Source organism: Pelophylax lessonae (assembly GCF_965119305.1).
Source record: "Pelophylax lessonae genome assembly, chromosome: 5".
In the NCBI taxonomy this organism is placed as follows: domain Eukaryota; kingdom Metazoa; phylum Chordata; class Amphibia; order Anura; family Ranidae; genus Pelophylax; species Pelophylax lessonae.
Genome location: NC_138772.1, coordinates 116853765 through 116869904, shown reverse-complemented (window position 1 = coordinate 116869904; position 16140 = coordinate 116853765). Strand labels below are relative to the sequence as shown.

Genomic DNA, 16140 nt, shown 5'->3' with positions numbered 1-16140 from the left:
CACCGGAAAAAGGGGAGCCCCGCCCTAGGGGGTTCAAAGGGGGCGAGAAGTGAGGGGAGAAAAGCGGAGGAGAGAGAAAGAAAAAAAAAAAAAAAAAAAATTTCTATCTTATTGTGTAAATATGTGCCATAACCCCTCTGTAATTTCCCATTTGTGTCTGATACTTTATTGTGCTCCTCTTTCCCCCTCTCTTTCTTACATGTTCCATTTTATTTTAACCCATCACCACATGACCCCTGCGGGGGCTCATCCACAAATACAGCAAAAAAAAAAAAAAAAAAAAAAAGGGCCAATTATGTGTACATAGACCTAGTGTCACTTCTCACCCAAGTGTCCTTTTTCCCCTTCCCTTATCTATCTCTCATTTTTTCTATCCTCAATTTTGATTTATGTGCAGATTTAAGACTCTCTCTCCCCTCCCCCCCCTCCCCCCCCACCCCTCCCCCCCTCTCCCCCATCACTGTATTTATATTGTTCCCTGATCTTCCATATTCAGGGCTTTCCCTTCCTCAGAGGCTATAAATTGGTTCCACATGGCCCACTTTTTAGTATATATCTCTCTTTTACCTTGCCCAGTTAAAATCATGTCCTCAAATTTATTTATTTCTTCCACTTTGTGTAGCCATATACTGATGGTTGGTGGGTTTGGATCTCTCCATTTTAGAGGAATACACGCTTTAGCTGAGTCTAATAAATGTCGTAAAATCGATTTTTTATATTGTCTATCTGACATTTCTGGTGCGTGAAAGAGGAAAAATATAGGATCTTCTGGGATATCATATTCAGTAAATTTCTGAGCTATTTCCTTTATCTGACTCCAAAACCTTTTTATCTTTGTGCATTGCCAGAATATATGAAAAAGATTCCCCCTTTCCTCTAGACACCGCCAGCATCTGTCCGAATTTTGTGCGGCGATTTTATGTAACCGAGTTGGTGTATAGTACCACCTTGATAATAATTTGTAATTTGTTTCCTGTATTCTTGTACATACTGATGACTTAAATGTAAATTTTATTATATGTTGTATTTGTTTTTGTGTAAATGTGATCCCTAATTCTCTCTCCCATCCTTTGAAGTAAAACGGTCTATATTCTGAGGATGGATCTACTATCAGAGAGTATGTCTTTGAGAGTATATGAGAAACTGTTCCCTTCTGTGTACATACTCTCTCAAAAACAGTCATGGGTCTAACGAATTCCACAGGGGGGGGGAGTGTTTGGAAAAAATGATTCAATTGCATCGCCCTCCAATGATCTAGGCCAAAATCCTCGTCTGGGTCCTTCAGTACATTTACAGTTACCCAGGCGCCCGCCCTTATAAAATGGGATGCCTGATATTTCCCTCTTTCTCTTAATTTATTGAATCGGGTGTCCTGAAATCCAGGGGTGAATGTTGGGTTCCCTAATATAGGGAATAAAGGTGTGTTTTCTGAAGTTATATCTGTGTTTCGGAATACCTTTTTACATATCCTTATTGTAGTTCCTATTGTTGGGTGTTGCATCATTTCCTTTATTAATGGGCCTGGGCACCATGAGGCTCTATTTAACGGTATTGCACTTTGCATCTGCTCTATATTAGGCCATATTTTAATCTTGGTATGACAGCACCAATCTATTAATCTGCCTAGATGTACAGCCTGGTAATATTTTAATATATCTGGGACTGCGAGTCCCCCATTCTTTTTAGGTAGATGTATTAATGTTCTTTGGAGCCTAGGTCTTTTTTGGCGCCATATAAACTTTCCAAATTCTGATTGTATCTGTTTGAAGTAGTTTGATGGTATTGTAATTGGTATCGCCTGGAACATGTACAGAAACCTCGGGAGAATAGCCATTTTGAGGATGTTACATCTTCCAAACCATGAACTTAATCCGGTTTGCCACCCTCGCAGTTGTTCCTTTACTTTATTCAGGAGTGGGGGAAAATTTAGCGTATACACCCGGGACATCTCAAACGGCAAGAGTGTTCCTAGGTATTTCAACGCCTCTCCTGTCCACTTTAGAGCAAAGTTAACGCATAATTGGGATCTTAGTTCATTAGTTAGTCCTATTCCCATCGCTTCGGATTTACCTAAATTAATTTTCAAATTTGATAGCGCTCCATACTGACGGAATTCCTGTAAAAGATTAGGTAAAGAGATAAGGGGGTTTGTTAACGTAAATAACATGTCATCTGCATAGGCAGAGACTTTCTGTTGAGTGCCTGCTGCGTTTATTCCCCTTATGTCCTGATTGTTCCGTATGGTGCATAGAAAGGGCTCTAGTGTTAAAGTGAATAGTAATGGGGAGAGGGGGCATCCCTGTCTTGTGCCGTTAGCTATCTCAAATTCTTTTGACAGAATTCCATTTGCTTTGACCCGGGCAGTTGGTTTTATATATAGTTGGTTAATCCAGTCTATCATCCTTTCTCCTATCCCCACATGTTGTAGTACTTTAAACATGAATTTCCAACTGACCCGGTCAAATGCTTTTTCTGCATCGGTCCCTATGAATGTGCAAGCTTGTTTAGAGTCATGGGCCAGTTGTAGAAGATTGAGGGCTTTTACTGTATTATCACGTGCTTCTCTATTGGGCACGAAGCCCACTTGATCTAAATGTATCAGGGAAGGGAGGTGAGACTGTAGTCTGCTCGCTACAACCTTGGAAAATAATTTTAAGTCTGTGTTGAGTAATGATATAGGCCTGTAACTGGGGCATGTTGTCGGGTCCTTTCCCTCTTTTGGTAGCACCGTTATATGTGCTCGTAACATGTCTTTATGTACTGGTGTTTGTACCGAAGATCTATTGAATAGATCCAACATCTTTTGGCCTAATTTATGGAAGAATGTCTTGTAGTATTGTATTGGTAGTCCGTCTGGCCCTGGTGCCTTCCCTATTTTGGTGTTTTTAATTGCTTTCTGAAGTTCTTCCAATGTTATATCTGCAGACATTGACTCCCTCACCTCCTCTGATATACCCGGCATACCTGATCTTACTAGATATTGAGTCATCTCTTCTGGCTCCTGTTTTTGTGTTTCTAGATTATATAGTGACTCATAGTATTTACGGAATTCTTCAGATATTTCTTCTGGTTTCTCAATTCTCTCCCCTTTTGGTGATATTAGTTTGGGAATATATGCTCTTATTTTTGTATCCCGTATAGACCTAGCCAGCATTTTCCCACATTTGTCCCCTGACTCATATATTGTTTTTCTGGTTCTCTGTAAGGCAGCTTTAGCCTTATATTGTAGAATATCATTTATCTGTTTACGGGTGTTAGTTATTTCTTTAGTTAATTCTTCATTAGAAGCGTGTTTATGTCGGGATTCCAGTTCATTTAATTTCTGTAAAAGTTGGTTCATTTGTTTTGTACGTAGTTTTTTAAATCGTGCTCCATGCTTTATGAATATTCCCCGTATCACTGCCTTATGGGCCTCCCAAACCACCCCTGGGCCTATCTCCTCCCTTTCATTGTTTTGAAAATAGTGTTCTAGTTCTTTTTCCACCTCTGATATCACTGTTGTTTCCTGTAGCAGGCTTAGATTTAAAGTCCATGTTTGTGATCTTACTAAAGGTGTTTCTTGTAGAGCGTATGTTAGTATCAATGGAGCATGGTCTGACCATATTATAGGACCAATTTTTACCGATTTAATCGAGTGTAATTGTGAGTGTGGTATCAAAAAGTAGTCGATCCGGGAATATAGTGCATGTGGTATGGAGAAAAAGGTAAAATCTTTCTCTCCTGAATGTAGTAATCGCCACGCATCGATCAGATGCGACCTGTAGAGTTGCTTTGCAACTCTTTTCTGTACTCTAGGTGGTATAGAAGATTTACCTGTTGATGTATCTTCTGAAGGTATTAGAGGCATATTCATGTCTCCACCTAAGATAAGCAACCCCTCCTGGAATTCTCGCAACTTCTCCAAACACTTTGCCAGGAAAACGTCCTGTTGAGTGTTTGGGGCGTATATTGAGGCAAGTGTTACTTTGGTATTTCCTATGTTCCCCTTTACAAAGAGAAACCTACCGTCTGTGTCAGTCATTATCTGTGAACATAACCATGGGATTTTCGCTGAGATCATTATAGATACCCCTTTAGTTCTGTTATTCATGCTAGTTGAATGATATACTTGGGGAAAAAATCTATTTTTGAGTATTGGTATTTTAGTTTCTTTGAAGTGGGTTTCTTGAATATATGCTATATCTATTTCTGTTTTTTTCAGTTCAGATAGTAGGATACTTCTTTTCTCTGGTGTATTTAATCCTTTAGCATTTAGCGTATATATTTTAAGTGTGTCCATTGTATCTAATTATTAAGGCTTGGAACTAGTCAGGAGGAAAGGGGAGAGAAAAAAAAAAAAAACAGGAAATAGAGTAAAATAGGAAGAAAAAAGAAAGAAAAAAAAAATTAGAGAATTTGGGCTATTTTTAGCAGCCAGTAGTCAGGTAACCAACTATTGGACGCGTGCCCTGAGGGGGTTTAAGTGTGGAAGCCGCCACTTGGGCATCTCCAGGCTCCCACCGGTCGGCCCTTCTTTTACTTTGATTTACATCAGTCCTATTACCATCCGTTGTGTTTGTGTATCGAATTATATTAAATCTCCCGTCACCGTATTTTTCCCCTTGGATTAAGTGATTAAGTGTTCCTCACTCTATATCCCAGTTTCCTGTCTTTCTCAGATGGAGTGAGGGAGGACCGGAGCATACGTCGGAGAGGGAGGGGGGCGGAGGCAGACGGGGGGGCGAAGAGGAGGGTAGGACGCGGGTAAGGGGAGGGATGGTGGGCATAACATGGCTTCCCGATATACCTGAAGTAAATTTCACCAAAAATATCCTATCCGGGAGGAAGGAAAAAAAAAAAAAAAAAAAAAAAAAAAAGAACATTTACAACCATACATCTCAGTTACGTCCCTTTGTCAACATTTACCTGTTATTGCTCTTTTACCTCTAGTACTTTTCAAAGTATCTCCCTATAGGTCCTTATGATCCGGGTGTCCATACCCCCCATCCCCCAATATCTCCCCATCCCCGTCCCCGTCCCCAACCCACCACCCAGTCCAGGCCCCCCCCCCACCCCCATCCATCCACAACGCACCCCCATCCCCCCCCTCCCAACACCCCCCTCTTTCATACATATAGCTCAGATATCAGTTTAACAAATTTTCCTTTCCCTTTGTAAAAAAAAAAAAAAAAAAAAAAAAAGAGAAACCCCGTTGTCCCATAATGTTTCCTCCGTGGACGGGAAAAAACAGATAAAAAAAAAAAAAAAAAAAAGGAACTCGTCTCCATTCCATCTCTATGTAGTAAATAGACCCAGTATTTCTATTGAAGGGGGGAAATAGTCTTCCAGGGATTTAGAAAAGTTTCAAACAAGGGATTGTGTAGACCGAGTGGAGGACCGTGCGATTTAGTCTATCACTGCTGGGCGGGGATAGTTATATGAAAAAAAAAAAAGAGGGAGAGAGAAAAGAAAAAAAAAAAAAAAAAAAAAGTTTACTTTCAGATACACACAATAGGACAAAAAAATACTTGTCTCCACTCCATCTCTGTGAAGTGAGTAGACCCAATATTTCTATTGGAGAGGGAAATAGTCTTCCAGGGATTCAGAAGAAAGGGTTGTGTGGACCGGGTGGAGGACCGTGCGATTTAGTCTATCACTGCTGGGCGGGGATAGCCAATAAAAAAAAAAAAAAAAAAATAAGTTTACTCTCAAATGCACACAACAGTCATTATCTTGATAAGTTAATGTATACCATTTATCAGTGTTCTTTCATTACAATATGTAATTTGAAACTCACGCTACCCGGCCGTCATCTCCGTTGGTGGTTCTCTTCGCGGTCTTCCATCCGGTCGTGTTAGGCTAATCAGCCAGTTTGGAACGTGTATGGGGGGTGTATTCAAAAAAGTGAATAGGTCTGGTAGCTCCGAAGGGTGCCGCAGTGTGAATGTTAATGCCTCTTTCCAAAATGTCACCGCAAAAGGATATTTCCATCGGTATGTGTATCCCTTCTGTCGGGCGACTTCCAGTACCGGGCGAAGTAAGGCTCTCCTCTTCAGTGTTGCCCTTGATAAATCTGGCAATATTTTGATAGCTGTGCCTTCTAGGTCTATTGTTCCCGACTCCCATGCTTGCCTTATAATTTTTTCTTTTTGAGTATAATAATGCATCCTGCACACTACGTCCCGCGGTTTATCTGGATCTGTAGCTTTATAGCCTGTGACCCGGTGGACTCTGTCCAATTCTATATGGTCTAGTGGGTTTAACCCGAGGATTTTTTGAAACAGAGACGTTACTTTCCCTCTCAAGTCCTCTCCTCCCACTGTCTCTGGTATGTTTCTGAGCCGTAGGTTATTCCTACGGCTCCTGTCCTCCATGTCCTCTAGACATGGAGGACAGGACCCTGGGAGGTCAGCGATCTCGCTCCAACTATATCTTTGTAACGATTAAACAATGATAGTGTTCCCTAATTTTTATATTTTTTAAAAGCATGTTATGTTATGGTCTGATGAAACCAAGGTTGAACTTTTTGGCCATAATTCCAAAAGATATGTTTGGTGCAAAAACAACACTGCACATCACTAAAAGAACCCCATACCCACAGTGAAGCATGGTGGTGGCAGCATCATGCTTTGGGGTACAGTTTATAGGTCACATTAAAGGTGGAAATAGTTCTGACATGATTTATCTTTGTTTCATTTTTTAACATCACAGAAACCTGGCATTTTAACAGGGGTATACACCCTTTTATATCCACTGTAAGTGCCTGTAATAAACAAATAATAAAACACATGTACTGGAGTATTGGATGTTTGGTCCCTTCTGTACTCTCTGCTTCCTTTTGCTGAACCCCAATGTCACTACTGTGTCCTGTAGTAAGAGGGAACAAGACATCTTAACCTGTTCCCGGCCGGCCTATGCGTTAATGACACTGGGGCTGGCCTCTTGTCGATCCTGGTGGACATCATATGACGTCCTCCCGGACCATACCGCTGTCCTGGATACAGTCGATGACTAAATCCGGCCCGCTGCCAATACCAAGTGACCGCTGTAACCAATCACAGCAGGGCTTCCTTTCAAGCCATCCATTGTGTACAATTCTGCTGCTAGCTGTGATTGGTCACAGTGATCGCATGGTAGAGACTGGGTCAATCACAGCACACCTGTGTCATGTGATCAGCTGTGACCAATCACAACAAAACTGAATGAATCGATTTTATTCAGTAAAATGCTTGCAAATAGCAATGAAATTCATTACTATAAGCAGACATACTGTGTAAAAAAAAGAAAAAAAAAATACTGATCATTTCCCCAAAGTGCTACAATGTTACTATGGTAACAATATATTGCGCTGGTCAAAGTGTGTAAAAAAAATGTATTTTGGTACTGTCACCAGTCAGTGTCCCTGAACACCGCCACACCACTTATATAATGACGCTGTACTGCACTAGTGACAGTATGTAAAAAATAAACAATTTAATTTTTTAGTTTTCCAAAAAATAATGATAAATAATTACAACTTCAAAAAACTTTCCTTGCCTCTTACTAAATACCTTGGACTGTCCACATTCTAAAAAGGGGACATTTGGAGAAATCCTGTACTGTCCTGACATTTTTGGGCCTCAAGAAATGAAATATTCTCTCAGCACATTAGGACTGATCAATTTTCAGATAAATATACCATAGTTTGTGGACTCTAAAACTTCCCCACAGACTAAATAATATGCACTGATTTGGGTTATTTAAAAGAAATTTAGGAGAATACATTTTGACCTACAATTTATGAAGAAAGATTATTTATTTGCAAAATTTTATAACAGAAACAATGAAAAACTTGTTTTTTTCCTCCACATTTTCAGTCTTTTTTAGTTTATTTTACAAAAAATAAAAAACCCAGTGTGACTAAATACCACCAAAAGAAAGCTCTATTGTGTGAACAAAATGATAACACATTTGTTTGGGTTCAGTGTTACATGACCGCGCAATTTCCATCTCAAGTGCGAAAATTGGCCTGGGCAGAAAGGGGGTAAAAGTGCCTGGAATTGAAGTGGTTAAAGAGAGCAGAGATTTGTGTTGCACGTAATAGAAGGGGTGAGCATTAACCCTTTAGTTTGAGGCCTTTTCAAAATACTTTTTAGACTAGCGACAGAGTCACTAAAAAGCTGTCCATAACAAAATCACTAGGTAATGGGAATGTACTTACCTGTTATCTTCATTTAGGCTGTCAAACACCTCTCCTCCTATGATATCATTGTCTGGATTCAGACATATCTGGATCATGCTTGTAACAGACTTCTCACCCCAGTCACTGTCTTTACGAGCCTTGTTAAAATATTTTAGGGCCTCGTTTGGCTGACCTAGATGCCTGAATTTAAAAATACAGTAAAAATAAAATATTTTTTTTTACAGTAAAAAAAGAAAAATATTTTTTATCATTGTAGATCCCGGTTCATATTTACATAGACAACAGAAAACTGGCATTTAAATGAATGTTTTTTGGCTATTTATCAAGTTTGTTATGCTGCTAACACATTCATATAAGTCTTCTATGTACTATTTTCAGAGTATTTGACCATCAAAATATGTTGTTTCTTAATGCAAAAAGCTCCATAGCAACAAAATGGTAAAGTAAGGTAAGTAGCACGCCAAAGACTGAATTCCTAAACAATATTGTGGAGATGAATCCAAAATTAATAAACTGCGCTCAGTGCTTCAGATAATATCCTCAACATTATATCACACGACTGCACTCAGTGCCAGTTCACACATATGTGAGACATTGCACCGCACTGCTATGCAAATCACATGAGATGTCTGTGCGATGCAAATTCAGCTATACAGATTGCATGACTGAATTCGCATTGCATTTTGACCAAAGTCACGCAGGACACTTTTTTTGGTCCGCACCAGAATCGAATCGCATGGGTGATCACACATATGCGATCTGCGATCACTGCGATATGCAAACTAATCTGGGGGGGGGGGGGGGTTATTAACTTTGTATTGACACTCCCAGCAGTTTGCATATGGCAGTGTGAACTGCCTGTGAGTCAGGCACGATGCGGGAACCCGCAGTGGATTTGCAGGGTTCCCGCATCGCACCAGTGTGAACCAGCACTGAAAAGCTGAAAATACTAAAAGCAAGGTGACAATTTTCTAAAGAATAGTTGTAGTAGTGAAAAGTTCATAAACAACGAAAAACAAATACTGTATAGGGAAAATAAAAATAAGATCAAGGTAAAATAATAATCAGGTCTACAGATGTAAATCAATATGTATATCAAGTCCACAAATGTGTTCAGAGTGTAGCAACTCCAAAATGTAACTGTGCGTTATTGAAAATACACAGTAATGTGTGTGAGAAAAAAATAAAAAAAAATACAAAATGAAACAATATATCAATTCATAAGTGTATTCAAAATATATCCAGTCCGGTGTGCTCCATCAGTGATGTCCACATGAGCTGCTGTAATTAAATGTGATCCGTAAACCCTAAACCCACCACCTAGGTAAATCAAGCTGCTTACCAGAAATGCTGACCCCAAATTATAGGAGGTCTGGCAAGGCACAGTAGTGTAACTGGAACTATGGAGTCCTCATCCTGTAGGTCTATATAGCTTAATCAAGGCGAGGGACCTCCGATAGTGTGATATCGCATAACCGCTTAACAACCACCCCACGCAGGGCAGCCGCTTTGTGCCTGATCATATATCTAGTACATGATCTGACACTTCCAGGTCTGGGGCATGCATGCCCTCCGCTGGCAACCTGCTCCTGCTATGATTGGATGCAGCAGGAGCCAATCAATGGGTCGGTCCGGCGACCTGCTCCCGCTGTGATTGGACACAGCAGGAGCCAATCAGCGGGTCGGGTTGGCGACCTGCTCCCGCTGTGATTGGACACAGCAGGAGCCAATCAGCGGGTCGGGCTGGCGACCTGCTCCTGCTGTGATTGGACACAGGAGGAGCCAATCAGTGGGTTGGGCTGGCGACCTGCTCCCGCTGTGATTGGACACAGCAGGAGCATATCAGCAGGTCCAGCGGAGCGAAGTCCGCTGGGAACCGCTGATCGTTCAGGAAAAAGGCAGAACGGTGATCTGCCTATGTAAAAAAGGCAGGCCGCCATTTTGTGAGAGGGGAATGTGCTGATCCTGCGTTCCTGCTAAGCAGGAACATGGATCTTTACATTCCCCCAGTCAAAGCACAGCCCCCACAGTTAGTAATCACTCCTAGGGAACACAGTTAACCGTTTGATCGGCCCTGTTAACCCCTTCCTGCCAGTGTCATTAGTACAGTAACAATGCATATTTTTTAGCACTGATCACTGGTCCCCAATAAGTGTCAAAAGTGTCAGTTAGGTGTCAGATTTGTCCACCGCAAAATCGCAGTCCCGCTTTAGGTCGCTGATCGCCGCCATTACTAGTAAACTAAATAAATTAAAATATACCATAGTTTGTAGCTGCTATAACTTTTGCACAAACCAATCAATATATGCGTATTGGGATTTTTTTTTTTACCAAAAATATGTAGTAGAATACATATTGGCCTAAGTTGATGAAGAAATTCGATTTTTTACTTTTTTTTATTGGGAATGTTTTATAGCAGAAAGTAAAAATTATTCTGAGAGAGAAGCACGATCAGCTGTTGTAAACACAGATGACCGTTCTTCTCTCTGAAATGATCACAGAGCGCCTGTGATCCTTCTAAATAGGACCACAGGTCTCTATGATCATTTCACAAGTCCCTTCCCCCCACAGTTAGTAAACACTCCCCTAGGCTCACAACTGACCCTTATTTAACCTGTTATTATTACAGTAACAGTGCATATTTTTAGCACTGATTACTGTAGTAATGTCACTGGTCCCCTCAAAAAGTGTAAAAAATGTCAGTAAGGGATCCGATCTGTCTGCTGCAATGTCGCAGTCCCGCTAAAAATCACAGCGCACCGCTATTACTAGTAAATAAATAAATAGTTTGTAGACACGATAACTTTTGGGCAAACCAATCAAAATACGCTTTTTTTTTACCAAAAATATGTAGCAGAATACAAATTAGCCTAAAAGGATGAAACATTTTGATTTTTAATTTTTTTTGGGGAATGGTATATAGCAGAATGTAAAAAAAATTGTCGCTCTTTTTCTGTTTATAGCGCAAGGAAAACTGTTTGTCTAAAGAGCACTTAAATTGCAAATGGTCAATCCATCCCACCCCTGATATTATCTTACCCAAAGCTGTAGTTCTGCCTCCGTTAGGCCGGAGAACAGGTGGATGCCTATCTAGGAGCGGGTCAAGGTAGCAATTGAAATCCCCCAGAAGTAGCAAAGGGATGTCTAGTTTATCGGACAGGTAGAACAGTAACTCCCTTAACACTGCTCCCGAAAAGGGAGGCGGTATAAATATATATATATATATATATCTACAAAGACCAACACAATGGTAATAGCATACAATTCACAGTGTAAAAAAAAAAAAACACCCCTCAGAATCAACCCTAGAGCTCAGTGGTAGCCTCCCAATAACCATGAGTAGTTAAGACATGACACAGAGTCCAAAGTAAGGTGAGTTTCCTGAAAACAAACTATCGCAGGCTGGAATCGCTTTACACAGGAGGAGATCATGGGCCTCTTCAAGGGGTTCTGAATACAACGGATATTCCATGACACTAGAGGAATGTCAGCCATGATACCACAGCAGGAATGTCACATGTACGGAAAAAGCCTTAGAACATATTATTAATTGCATCCTGTTCACTTACATGGACTTATGGACTTAACCGAGTCCTTCAAAGTTTTATTTAGTGACTAGGTCACTCAGGACCAAGAAAGGCTTAGAAGTTAATCCATCTTGTAAAAGAGGGAAGGGAGAAATCAAGGAGGGGGGGGGGGGGGGGGAGTTTAGAGAAAAACAGTAGAGAAAGAGATGAGAAAAGACAAGGAGAAAGTAATAGTGTCTAAGTACCAGGCTGTGGCCCTTCTACTCAGGACGCCGGTGTCTCTCCATCCAGGACAGGTGGATTTGGACAGGTATTTCATCCAGGGATTCCATGTTTTCTCAAAGTAGGCCAGCTTGTCCCAAAGGATAGCCACCATACATTCATTGATCATGATCCATGTCAATTTTGCCTTTAGGAGATCAAAGAAGACCATGGGTGACCTCCAGGATCGCGCCATTGATATCCTAGCTGCCGTCAAAATGAATGCGATTAGGCATCTCACGTATCCCGAGTTCCCCTAAGAGAGCCTGCTGTGGAGACTTTGTTAGATACACTTGAATGAGGGAATAGATAAAATTGTATGTGAGGATCATAAATCACCTTACTTTGCTGCACGTCCACAAGGTGTGGAGGACTGTACCCTCCTGGCCGCAACCACGTAAGCACCTGGAGAAGGTCCCCTGGACAGCGGACGCCAATCTGACTGGAACTAGATACCATCTCAAGAAAATGTTATAATGCGCCTCAATCAGGGAGGTTAATTTTAGGACTTGGTATAGAATTGGGCAAGTTTCCCCCATTCCCCTGCTTCTAACTATTCCCCCATGTCCTGTACCATGTAAGGTAGTTTAGTGGACCCTTCATACAGTATAGTGTATATCATAGATATGTGGCCAGTTTGTTTATCCACTGTGCTACACAAATATTCCATTTGGGTTGAGGTTAAGACGCTAGTACGTTTAAGAGTGTTCAGAAAATGTGTAATGTGAGAATATCTAAATAGCTCCACTGTGAGAAAGGAGGTCATTTTCCTATAATGTGCTTATAGATAGCATTCCTCTATGGTCACAGAAATCTGACCAGGGGAAAAACTTTGTTCGTCCACCACTCTCATGTGGAGTGACTAAGACCCGGAGGGAACATTGGATTGCCCAACAAAGGGGTCATTGGAGTATAAGAAGATTTGAATCTGTATCTTTTGGCCAATCTGTCCCATAGTCCCAGGGAAAAAGACAGCGTCGGGCATAGTATACCCAGTCTGTCTCTGGCTTTCAGCCACATCAGGTGACTAATTGGAGTATAGGGGAGGTGAGTGGATTCCAGCTGTATCCATAACGGTTTAACACTGTGTATTTTCAATAACACACAGTTGCATTTTAGAGCTGCTACACTCTAAATACATTGGTGGACTTGATATATTGGTTTACAACTGTGGACCTGATTATTGTTTTACCTTGGACTTATTTTTATTTTCCCTATATTTGTTTTTGGTTGTTTATGAACTTTTTACATTGCGCAACTATTCTTTAGACAATAATGTGGAGATGCTATATTTCATTAGCCGGCTGCCTGTAGTATGACCTGAAGCTCAGTGTAAACTTTTAGCAGGACAGGAAAAGGGAAATGCGGGAAAATTGTATATACAGACAGAAATCTGTTTCTTCGGTAGCAAATAAGAGAAATGTATAATTTTGGCAGCAGGATATCATTACAGCTTAGTTTTTACCAAGATTAAACTACAAACTGGCTTGTGTAGGAATAATGCATTTTGCAGCAATTGCATTTAACAAAACAGTTTTATTTAGATTATATAGTGACGTTGTCTCTTTACCAACAATGAAGACCTTTACAGTAATTATAGCCAGGTTCTAGTATGGTCCTTGAAGATGCAGTCAACGCCATATCAAAAAACTTCGGAGCATCATCCAGCTTTCCACTTCTTCTTAGTAAGTCAATCAGTTTACTAAAGACTGTAAAGTTATCTAAAATACACAAAGGATAGCATGGCACACATAGTGTTAGAGCTTACACATAAAAAGTGGATATACAAATTAGACTATTGTGTATAGTGGGTGAAAATACTGTACTGTCAACTAACAGTGGCAGTGAGGCCAGGGAAACTGTAGGGGCTTCTAATCGGTCTAGCGGACAATTTGGAGAAGTCCTGATTGGATAGTGGAAATGAAGGTGGGTGAACACATGATTATTTTTGGAGTACGAGTGTCGCTCAAATACTGCCAAGGTTGTGATTGTGGTACACTAAATAAGCAAGTTTGGGAAACATTGAAACGTACCAGTAAAAGATATACAGACCTGGTGTTTTTTCCAGAACCCGCTGGAAATGTTCTATAGCTTTGTCATACTGCTGTTTCCGGAACATGATGTCTGCCATCATCTAATGGGTAAGAACAGAAGATCACTTTTATTTGAGGGCTAATAATGATGATGACATGATTTGCATTTGAAATATAATTCTAATGACTATTAAGCAGAAGTATATACAGTGCGGCATGAAAATGTATAATGGCCGGGATGACTGGGTCCATTTCATCGGCCTGCTCTTGATGCTGCATGATTATGCCATCAAAAAACTTAGTGCCAATGGGTATCAGTAGACTGCACAAAGGCAATATTGCACAAATATACGATTGATTTATATGGTTTATGTTGGTAAAGACAAGTTCTAGATGAAGTTTCTACAGCTTTCTCAATATATGTGTTTAACTCTAACCCATCATGTTGTTTAAAACTGCAGCTTCCTGTATTATCAACACTCCTCTTGTGCAGCAAGAAACACCATCTGACACTGAAGCCTACACTTCAGCTCTTTGCCATACCTCACTGACAGCCAGGGCCGGTGCTAGACTATTTTGCACCCTAAGCAAGACCAGCTACTAGCACCCCCCTTTGATGAGAGGGATGATGGGTGGGTGAGGCAGTATGGGAGGGTAGGCGAGGCAGTATGGGAGGTAGGTGAGGCAGTATGGGGGGTAGGTGAGGCAGTATGGGGGGTAGGTGAGGCAGTATGAGGTGTAGGTGAGGCAGTATGAGGTGTAGGTGAGGCAGTATGAGGGGTAGGTGAGGCAGTGTGGGGGATAGGTGAGGCAGTATGCGAGGTGGGTGAGGCAGTATGAGGGGTAGAAGAGGCAGTATGGGGGGGAGGTGGATGAGGCAGTATAAAGAGTAGGTGAGGCAGTATGGGGGTGGGGTGGGTAAGGCAGTATGGGACATAGGTGAGGCAGAATGGGGGAGTGGGTCAAACAGAATGGGAGGTGGGTGAGGCAGTATGGGCGGGTAGGTGAGGCAGTATGGGGGGGGGGGTTGGATGAGGTAGTATGAGGGGTAGGTGAGGCAGAAACTGCCTAGTTCGCCTAGCAGTAGCAGTAGCTCCAGCCCTGCTGACAACCCACAGGACAGAATCAGACAAACACAAATCTTTTCCAGGACAAAGAAAGGAAAAACCAAAAGAAGCGTAAGAAACTTGTCAAGAATGACAAATAACTGTCTAGGCAGCATAAGGTTCAGTTCACAACTATGCAGTTTGCTTTTGATCTGTTTCTGCAGTGCTTTTTGCATTTTTGCACACCTGTTTTTGATGCATTTTTCAAGCTTTTTTTTGGGTTTCCTTATTTTTTTTGCTACATGCACTACATCCTTTTCTGCAGCTTGTCTATTAAAGGCTATTGAAGCAAGAACGCACCATTTTGCTTTTAAAAAAGTCCCTGACCCTTTTTAAAACTTAGCAGCTGAAAAAAGCATAGATGTGAACATGTCCCATAGGAAACCATAAATGGACTATAGTGCGTTTCTGCAAAAAGCACCAAAAAATGTATATGTGTAAACCGAGCCTAAGAGGTCCTCACCTGGATTATTCGATTCTCAATCTTTCGTTTGCTGCTGAAGCATAGGAAGGCTTGGGGTCTACAGAAAAGTGCTACAAATATCCTATTGAGTCCACTTCTATTGAGGTTATACAGCATTTATGTCATGATGAACGGAAGGGGGCCCCCGAAACACACTGGCTGTTTCATTCAATAAAGACAAGAATGATTTAAAATCCCTTTTGGACATTAATATTGATATGGTGCCTTTCATTTGATTTCTCATATTATTGAGCCCACAAACCAATGACAGCATTATTATTTATTGCCTACTGCAACACTCTCACTGGTCTATGGGACATGAGAGTTGTGGTGGGGGGCTAGCAAAGCTGAAGATAAGCCACTAATAATACATGATGTTCAGCTCCAAAGAACAGGGGCTCCATGGGGGCATGAAAAGATAATTGCTTGATTTTACAGCTGCTTACAGGCATCTTAATGTACTCCCTTTTAACCTTTAATATTTGCTATTTATGTTACACTAATGTGACAAAACTGGCAGGTTGGCAAATGGCTAATTAAATGTTGAGTAGAAAGGGAGCAACACAGGAGGAATTCCTGAGACCAGTGG

At 41.0% G+C, this 16140-nt stretch overlaps 1 protein-coding gene across 2 annotated transcripts in view; it reads right to left on the bottom strand.

Annotated features, from left to right (window-relative positions):
- TTC21A (tetratricopeptide repeat domain 21A) overlaps positions 1 to 16140 on the bottom strand; it is a 114847-nt gene that overhangs the window by 14252 nt on the left and 84455 nt on the right. For both annotated transcript variants that reach the window (XM_082259581.1, XM_082259582.1), the window contains 3 exons: positions 14002 to 14083; positions 13520 to 13670; positions 8180 to 8341 (listed from right to left, as the gene is read on the bottom strand). In XM_082259581.1, the coding sequence (XP_082115707.1) occupies positions 8180 to 8341; positions 13520 to 13670; positions 14002 to 14083 (395 nt within the window). The remainder of the gene's footprint in view (positions 1 to 8179; positions 8342 to 13519; positions 13671 to 14001; positions 14084 to 16140) is intronic.